This window comes from Schistocerca gregaria, chromosome 11 (assembly GCF_023897955.1).
Source record: "Schistocerca gregaria isolate iqSchGreg1 chromosome 11, iqSchGreg1.2, whole genome shotgun sequence".
Lineage (NCBI taxonomy): Eukaryota > Metazoa > Arthropoda > Insecta > Orthoptera > Acrididae > Schistocerca > Schistocerca gregaria.
The window spans coordinates 141,084,812-141,094,838 of NC_064930.1; the positions used below are offsets into that span (position 1 = coordinate 141,084,812).

The following is a 10,027-nucleotide window of genomic DNA, read 5'->3' on the forward strand; positions in this document are numbered from 1 at the left end:
TCCAGTTACCACTCCTTATCTGTAAAAGAGATAGGTGGAACGTTAATCTAAAAGAGTGGCAACTGAGCTGTGATCTAATATCGTAGGCTGTGTTCAGGCTGCCACACTGCTGCTCGCCAATGTGACCTGGCAATGACTAAACAAACTCACACGAGTCTTATCGGCACATTTAACTTGCTTCGCTGCAGTTGTCTCAGTGATGATGATATCAAGCTGGTTTATGTTTTATGCTGTGACCGTTGCCGCATGTCCTGAAACTTGAACCGTGATTGGCTGTCACTCTAGCTGTCCCACACTTGACTGCTCCTCTTTGCGTAGTTTCTTGCTCAGCGTCTGTTTACTTCTACATCTCCACTACATCCATACTCTGCAGACTACTGTAAAGTGCATGGCCGAGGGTACATCCTATTCTACCATACATTAAAGTATAGAGCCTACAGAAAATGATTTGAAATGCTACTGTGCAAGTTTTAGTTAAATTAATCTTGATGATCATTGCAAGAGCTGTAGCATATTTCTAGATTCCTCCACTTAATGTTGGTACATGAAACTTTGTAAGTAGTTAATACAGAGAGAGAGTTTGTGCAAACAATGCATAGAACATAGTTTTTGCTTAGCAAACTATAAATAATCTACTCAACTAGTGATGCGAACAGCTGCAGGAAAAAGGTTTGTGGCAGGAGAGACACCGTGCAACCAGCGAGTAGTGACGTTCCACCAGTGAGGCTATAGCGTAAATGTAACAAGACTCCGAGCGAGCAGGTAGAAGCAGTGTGGCAGCAGTGAACAGTGGTCTACGGACAGTGAGGCTGCAGTGTAAACATACACTTTGTTTGTAAAAACACTGACAGTGATGCAGATACAGTATTTGTTGCAAATGCTTTGGATATTATGTTCTTAGAACTGGGGCAGTGTTGGACTCTAAATAGTAGCAACTGAGACAGTAATATCCATTGATTGATAGAAAAACTTAATGCAAAGCCTATTTATATGAAGCAGACAATATTTTGCAATTTCCAGTGTTATAGTTAAAAGAGGATTACATATTACAGACATTTGTTCTAATGGAAATTCAATGATACAGCTGACACAAATATTTGATTGATTTCTGGTAAAGTTAATACAAAACATATTTATATGAAGCAGAAGGTATTCAACAATTTCTAGTGTTTTGTTAAAATTGGGTTACATATTGCACTCATAGTTCCAGTAAAGTTAATGGTACAGCTGACAAAAATACCTGACTGGTTTCTTTCGAGTCTATTGTCATCACATCGTGTACCCTATACAGCCTGAATTACGGTTAGACAGTATATTAATTCTTTAATTTTGTCTTTCTCAGCTCGAGTCATATGGCGGCTATCTGAACATCACCCAGTCGTACTCGGCGCAGCCGAACTCTCGCCGCTATTACGACACGGACATTGTTATTGTGGGCAATGGAATCAGCATCTACTGGTCAGGCGTCCCAGACACCAGGCCTGATGTACCATTTGTAAGTATTTACACTAGAAATAGTGTTTCCTTACATGTAGTTCTCAACCAACCAAACAGCTCGTGTAAACCATAAATAGAAAGCGCAGCACCGTTAAGCACCAGTCCAATATTTATCAAATGCTGTTGAGATGTTTTATCACTAAATGATCATTAAGTGTTTAAACGTTCATTTTATTCTGAACTGAAGTCTGTATGATGAGTGACCCACATGGACACAAATACATCCTAAAAATGTCATCTTGAGAAATATCTTGCCCTGCATTTCACACAGCGTCAGTCGGCGGAAGTTTCAGCCCGGAGACTGATATGAAAGTTTTAAGTCTTTCCATCGTATTCTAGACGTGCTCTGTGGGTGACAAGCCACGGGATTGGTCAAGCCACCCAAGGCTCCATACATTCCTCAAAGCATTTGTGGTGTGAACTGCCTTGTGGGGTCTTGTATTATTCTGCTGGAATGCCTTTTGATACCCCAGTTATGAAGGGTATGACAACAAAATTCATCATTTTTGCCACATATGGGCTTTCCTTTAAAATTAGTTTAACAGTCCTGTTCTGATACCCAAAAGCTCCCTGCACCGTGATTCCGTGACAAGAGGTACGACTCTCAAGAATCACTGCTTCATGTGACCTTTCACCAGGTCATCTGCAGACGCATTGGCATCAGTCTGACCATCACAAACAGAAACAGGAACTGTCCTGAAATATCACAGAATGCCACTAAATGTCCTGTCTACACTGTGCAAGTCTCTGTTGTCTCTGATACAGTGTTCTGACAGTTTGTGGTGACACTCTGCCTGCATCCTATGCCCAGATTTCATCTGTTTTTATCCATCTATCAGGACAAGTTGAACAATCTACAGTCTTCCTGTGGTGTAGTCCTTGTGGAAGGACCCATACCCACCCACCCTTCTTTCCACATAATTGTCCTGAAGCCATCTCATTACCACTCATTCTACAGTAATTGCACTACTCCTGTCTGTTGGTTTGATACTACATGCCAATGATTCAACGTTCCCCAAAGCATGAGTTGTGGTGGTAAGTTTCATGTGCACTCTTCTGGGTAAGCCATGTTGTGATCTCCGCATGAAAAGTTCTAGTTCTCAGGAAGCTCCTGTATGGATGAAATTTTAACCGACATATACTACAGGCACGGAAATATTGGAGTATGAGATTGGTAGCATTTGGTTGAGGAGTTCATGGTTAACACTTTCCATTCATGTCTGTGTAATGTCAGGCACACTTACAGTTTGCATGAACCTCCTGTCTTTGTGATTGTGAGGTCTTGTGTATATGTTCAATGTTCATATTAACATAACTTTGTGAAACTGTCAAATATTATGTAAATATCCTGTATATTCAAAATAACTTGACAAAATACTTTGTAGGAGAATGTTGTTATTTAAGACACCTACCGTAAGAGATCATTCATTTGTCCTCAGACATACAGCGTGCAGCTGAAGGAAGGTGTGTGGCAGAGGCTGCTTCCGACAGGCCCGGGACCCGCGTCTCGGCAGGACATGTTGCGCGTGCTGTCTGCAGTCGAGGCTATCCTGGTGCGTGCCTTCCACGCGACACTCACCACCGCCACTCGAATCTCCGACATCTCACTCGACACAGCAGTGCCGCAGCCTACGGGTCAGGCAGCTGTCCGCGACGTCGAAGTCTGCCGCTGCCCGCCTGGTTACCGAGGATCGTCCTGTGAGGTAATTTTTTGAGTTAAATTTAGTATTCGGTTCTGCTTCACCAACTTGCAATCAACACTGTCACCACTCAACCTAACCTAGATCTCATGTGAAGCTTTACAAATCAGTGTATCTATCACTACATGTAAGATTTTGTATTCTTCGTTAAAGCTTCACCAAATCGCTATGAAATTATCACTTCCAACTAAACCTAGACCTCTGGCTACCCTGCAGTTCATTCTGTCATCACAGCTAACATCCCAAAAATAAATCCGTACGCAAAAGAAACTTGACCAAGTATTCTGTTCTTTTTCTATGCCACATCATCATTATACTATGGGATGAGACCTACTTTGGGTATCTGTAGTTTCAGCTATCCCGAGGTTTCAACACAGGGGCAGATTGGAAAGTCTGTAGCTATTTCAACAAAAACAGTATCTTCTTCTTCTTTTTTTTTAAAAAAAAAAATCAGCTTTATATCTGAATGTAGCCTTCATTCAGCTTAGTATAGCAGACAAAATATTAGGCACATCCTTAGAAGAGTACACTGGTCACTTTGGAGTGCTGTATATGGAATGTATGCACCAGTCAGTTGTACAGAATTGGCACAGCAAAACTGATCAGCTTTGAAACGTGGCAGAAAGGAGCTATTGTGTGTTGGCATTGCGATGGCCACACTGTGAATGAAATTGCCCGATATGTTGGTGTATCAGTGTGGACTGTCCAGTGTATCTACAGAAGTAAAGTGTACTGACGTAACATTAGGGGATGGTGCAAATGGTAGTGTTGAGCGCTCCATTGTGAACAACCGTGCAGTAGGGGAGGTGCAGTTTGATGTCTGAAGTCAGTGCACAAAGCTGTGTGTCGTGTTAATTGTAAGCTTCAGCTAGTGAGTATGCAAATGGTCATATAAACACATTTTATTAGTACAACCAATAATTTGACAAATATAGACATGAAAAGTCAACAGTTTCACGCGTGCGTATTGATAAAAGATACAGTTGCGTAAAGAAAGGAACCACCGAAGCAAAACAGATCCAACCACAGGTTACCAGAGTGAAATCTCATAAAATAAAATAGAAGCAGTAAAAAATGTAGTGTAGCAAACAGCTTCACTTCCTACAATACTGACGGTCTAAGGTAAAGAACATGTGTCACGGGGATGTTATGTGTCAGTCCTTGGACAACTTGTAGGACAGTTTTACCTAACTATACATTTTTCTTCTCTTTGCTCCACAACTTTTGTGAAGTAGAGAAGTCTCGGGAAGTACTTGTAGCAGTGTTTACCCACCTCCTCCTTTATTCTCTTTATTGTGCAGTCGAAATACATAGCAGTTTGTTCATTATTCTCAATCGCAATATTCCAACAAAACTTTATGGCATTGCATATAATCACATGTGCCTGATTATGAAAAACTTCATGAAGAGACACAACAAGAGCTTCCATGGTGCACAGGTTGGCAGGTGACAGTGGACTGAGGCAGCTACCCATTTGTAATGACACAATGGAATTGCATGAGGGCCACATTATTTTGCACAAGTGTTACCAGTGTATGCCTCACAGTCCTGTAACACAGCAAAAGAACAGTGGTTATAAAAATGTCTGGAGCGGGAGCAAGCAGAGACGAGTGTCATGCCTTGCTGATAACAGCCAGCTTCCAATTTGGCAAGAATCACTGCTGTCACTGAATAAAGGTCCATTTCAGTCAGTTTCAGAGGGAACATTGCAAAGCAAGCTGCATGAAGGGCACATGTGCAGTTTGGCACCTCGAAAGAGACCATTGCTAACATTGGCAAATGAAGCTGTTGCCCATTGTAACTTATTTTGTTACTTAAAGGAAACTAAAATCGTATGTGCATTCTATGCAAACAATACTGTACGTTATTTGCATTGCCTACAGTGTGTTCCAGAACAAGTATTACAAGCAATATTGACTTTCTTGCATTCTGATATTCATTCTCGTTAGGAATTGTCATGCAGTGACTTTGGATCCTTGGACTCAGATACTACAAACTGAGTTGATATTTGAAGAATAAATTGACGAGTGGTAATCTTTTCATCACAGATAATTTTTTATTGCAGCCATCTCCATGCATCTCTTCCAACTCTTTCCTAAGAAATCTAACATACGGCTCTTCACTATCGACCCTACATCATAAGTATTACTGTACAAAACAAATTCGTGACTACTCAAAATAGCACTTAAGATAAGTATTGTATATATTATTCCTGGCTTCTATATGACAACTGATTTCAAAAATATACGTTGTAAGCTGCAGTACAGCTATTTCAAATATTCCCAAGTTGCAAAATAAATTAATGTATCGTCTTTCTTTTTTTTGAACGAAATACAGAAAAAAAGTGACTTGGATATAGAAGAACCGTAAACATTTTTGAACCGTGCAATATCTTGCCTCTATAAAATATGACTGGACAGACTGAGATCCCTATAATCACAAATTGAATAGACTGATACCATAGTGTGAAATTAAATGTGTGGAATGGTACTTAGTGTCACAGAGCTATGTACTGAATAAACTTGTACCTATAACAACATTACATCGTGCATGTTTTCAACCTTCCTATGTACAAAAGCTCATTCAGTAGTTCTATAACTTGAGTGTTAATGTGATGCTTTTTTTCTGACACTTCATCTCACTTCTATGCTACGGAGACATTATTGTGAACCACATGTGTCACATTGCCGATGGGTTTCCACAGTCTTGCTCACCTGGCTACTATCGCGACACGAGCCGCGGGCCGGAGAGTGCCACCTGTGTTCGCTGCCCGTGCAACGGCAACGAGGAGAGCTGCTACGCTGACCGCGACGGCCGCGTCACCTGCGTCTGCCAGCCCGGCTACACTGGCCGCTACTGCGACTCCACAGGTACAGGTCGGCCCGCACGTCTGTCGACATTGTCCTCAATGTCTGTGAGAATGTCACTGAGATTTCTGCCCGTAAATATCTTCATACGGTCTCTCTTTCAGGACTTCTTCTGACTGTCCATCATCCTTGTTTGACTTTCTTGCTATTCTGTGAATGTATTGTCAAACTACCCCTTGGAATTACAGTCCAATTTAAATTAGTTGGCATTTGACATTTAGCCTACTGAATTGCTCCGACCAGCAATATGCGAATTGGTATTGTATCGGTACTGCCAGCTGACTTGAAATTTCCACCGTACCAAACATTGCACCTCCCAGTTTCGATTTGGTAACTTAACTTGACACAAATATTTTGCCTGTTTCAAGAAAAAAATGTAACACTGGGTCTGCCGAGAATGAAGAACACATTTTTAAAATGCTGAGACACTAAAGAGATCAATACCATATGCGAATTTCAGATTTCGTGGGAGACAGAGATTTTAAAAGTGAGTGACTGTGGAGGGCAGAGCTCTGTAGCGACTGCCTGCAGACAGTAGGCTACTCGTCATACCAACTTTGCGCCTTTTGGATATTGAGTATAAGGTTGACAACTAATTTAAATTGGCTTACATTTGTGATGCTAAAGGCTCTTCCATTGCCTTCAGTATGTACTGTTCATAAATATGCTGTAAATAATTTTATGATAAGATTTTTTTTTTCTTCACAGTTTCTTCTGACTACACTGTTATTGGACTTTCTTGCTGTCTGTGAGTGGGTTCTTGAAATTTCTGTTGAAAATATTTCTGATACTGAAGTTTCTTCCCATGTCCTCAGTGCATACTCTTTACAAACCTGCTGCATATTTTTTTAAAAACAAATGTAACCATTCCTCAAAGCACTCTTAGTTATCAGTATATGCCTCGAATGAGTTGTTTGCGAGATAACAGTGAATGGTTGAGAGCCACCACTGGCTATTGTCCTACTTGGTATAAATGTATTTGACATGTAAGCTTTTCAAGTAAGTCCCCATTTGATTGGGCTCAAATTTCACAACATTAACAAAAGATGCAATACTGCTTCAGCATGTTACACATTACAATTTAATGTACACTCACACCTGTTAAAGGAGGTGTTTCACATGTTGTCCTTGCATCTGGATGCAATAATGCATTCATTTCCATTAAGTTACAAATTATTTCAAAATCCATCTGACAATCTTGTAAATCTTGACAAGACTATACAATTCACTGTTCCAGATCTTAAACCATATCGGCAGAAGTGCTGTACACTTCATTTTTGATATGACAACAGGTAGAAAAGTCCATGGGATTGAGGTCAGGTGACCTTGGAAGCCAAGTTATAGGGCCTTGCTTGACCTATATGTATTGGACTGTACTGACGCATTACGTGGCATCCTATGTCAGCAGCAAAATGTGCCGGTACCTACTGTGCATCTGCCACTTTTCCCAACCATTGGCAATGTATGAAAAATTTGTGTCAGTTAGTTGGAGACATGATCAGAAAGTTAACATATCAACATTTGTAGTAACTTCATACAGAAGTCATTGCGGCTTGTAACCAGACATTTGCATTTATCTCAGGAAAGACTCATCTGCTGGCCCATGTTTACTATAACATTTTTGCCTCTATTGTAGTGTATTTTCACCTGTGTCAGCTTTTGCTGTTATGACACAAGCTGTACAAAATTCAAGTGCATAAGCCTTTACACATGTAATGGCCAGGGGAAAATTTTAAATTATAGTTCTGTCATAATGTATCATTTCATATAGCATGCAGAATCTACTGCAGTTGTCTTGCCTGACCAGCTGATAAACCCACTTCTTTTGTAAGTGTACTTCAGAATTCAGTAACAACAAATGCCTTGACTACCCTTTCACACCTCGCTGAGTGAGGTACTTGCATCGAATCTGATCTCGTGCTTCATCCTTAGCTGCCTAATTGTTGAACCCTAATGTTCCCTCATTGTCAAATATGAGCTTGCCCTTAATCAGTAGTTACCTTACAGGAAAAACATTTCTGACATTAAATAATTCTCAGTATTCTCATATGAAATTAAAATAAATATTTCAAATTTTAAAGATAACCTCAGTCACCCTTTTCAGGAGACTGGCTGTCATTATAGGGTCAGAGATTTTGTTAATTTCTGACATTAGAAGCAACTGTTCGAGTGAAGATAACTTGAAAATTTCTTTGTGATCTCTAAATGTTGTAAGTCATCTGTGATGTAACACTTATAGTTGCTGGCCCGTTGTAAGTTATCTGTTCTAATTTGATACATGAAGAATACTGAGAATAATTTGCACTAGCATGACTTTTTTGGTACTACATTAAATCCTAATTTTCCTTCCTTTTCTTTTGCTCTCTTTGGTATTTTCTTCACTTACGTGCCCCCTGACGTCCATAAATCCTTTACAATTATTAGAATTATTTCAAGTCTCTCTTTGCAATCACTAAAAGCTGTATATTTAAATTACCGTATGGATATCATTTTACTGATAAAGCAGTATCAGTGGTAGCATTTTTGTCTGATTTCTGCTCTCATCTGAAAGTACTGTCTGCATCCATGTTTTCATTGCTGTGTTTGACACTGATGTATTTGGCCTGATTTGACTTTGAATTAAAGCAGTAAGATTTGTCAGTTGAGACTAGGCAGAATTTATTTTTATTTCCGGTATTCGTTTCAGAGTATCGAACCTCCAGCATGAAATGGATTTACGTCAGTTAATAATAAAGCATATACATATTTTATGTACAACTTTTGGGTAACCTGTGGCACTGTTTTTAACTGATCACAGGCTCGTTTTCATGTTGAACATTAATTATATACAGTGTGAACCAAAATTTGAGCACTTGGACACTACAGCATGGTTCCTTGCATACTAGTAATTTAAAAATTCAGTTACAAAATTTTGTCCTGCGCATATTTTCAGTCAAAGAAAGGCAATTTGACAATACTGTAATCACATGTAAATTACAAAAAGTACCACTGTTCAGTACTTCATATATATGTTGCCCACTTAGTACAGTGGATAGAGTTTTGTATCAGAATGCTGAAGTTTGATTCTATGTCTAGTTGTAATTATTTTTTTATTTTCTAATTTTAGATTGCACGATATGCTACCTGGATTTTTAATTGTTGTACAGCAGTTGTAGAAGGTCTTACACAAAACACGTGCACTAATTTAATAGTAAGACGTAAATTAAAGTAAAATTGTTTCTATCATTGCAATTTTAAAGGCGTGTTTTACCTTTTAAGCATTTATTCCATTCTCTTCCAAGCAGTACACCCTTTCATGCTTTCCAGTCCATTTGCATGCTGTAACTGATGTTCTGTTTAAAATATTACAACTAGCCCCTTTTACTTAATGTGGTATTTCTTTTTTAATATATCCCTATTGAAAAGCTTACAGAAATTACACCTAGATCCAGAACCGAACTTGAGTATTCTATAGCAAAACTTCTCCCATATCACTAAGTGCACACAGTTACAATGTTGCTAGATTCCATTTCTATGATGTCAATTTTCAACCGAAACTGTGAATGGGGCAAAATTTTCGTCAAGTAATTTCTATACTATTGGAATGCAAGGAATCACAATGCATGAATTTTGATCTAGTGTGTATAATAGTGTAGGCAAATTGTGTATGCTTTTAACACAACAGGTAAAGAGCCTGTGGCTCCTGAAAGATAGTTACACATGTTACCCAAAAATCTGACATACTGTACAAATATGCATTTTGATTGACTTAAATCCACCAGATAATGAAGATTTCACCCTTTGTAGAGCATAGTGGAAAGTACAGTATAAGAAATACTGATTGAATACAGTAACTTGTAATTACACATTCTATTTCATAACAGTCGTGGCAAAGCGCAATGTAAAAATGTTTGCATGTGGAGTACTACACTTTTTATGTAAAACACAGCTAATGTTTAATTACGAACATAAGTAATGCTAATT

General features: G+C 39.0%; 1 protein-coding gene across 49 annotated transcripts in view; it reads left to right on the forward strand.

The window, feature by feature from the left end:
• LOC126295245 (basement membrane-specific heparan sulfate proteoglycan core protein) overlaps positions 1–10,027 on the forward strand; it is a 1,297,357-nt gene that overhangs the window by 1,171,824 nt on the left and 115,506 nt on the right. For all 49 annotated transcript variants that reach the window (XM_049987617.1, XM_049987624.1, XM_049987622.1 and 46 more), the window contains 3 exons: positions 1,343–1,495; positions 2,937–3,200; positions 5,902–6,067. In XM_049987617.1, the coding sequence (XP_049843574.1) occupies positions 1,343–1,495; positions 2,937–3,200; positions 5,902–6,067 (583 nt within the window). The remainder of the gene's footprint in view (positions 1–1,342; positions 1,496–2,936; positions 3,201–5,901; positions 6,068–10,027) is intronic.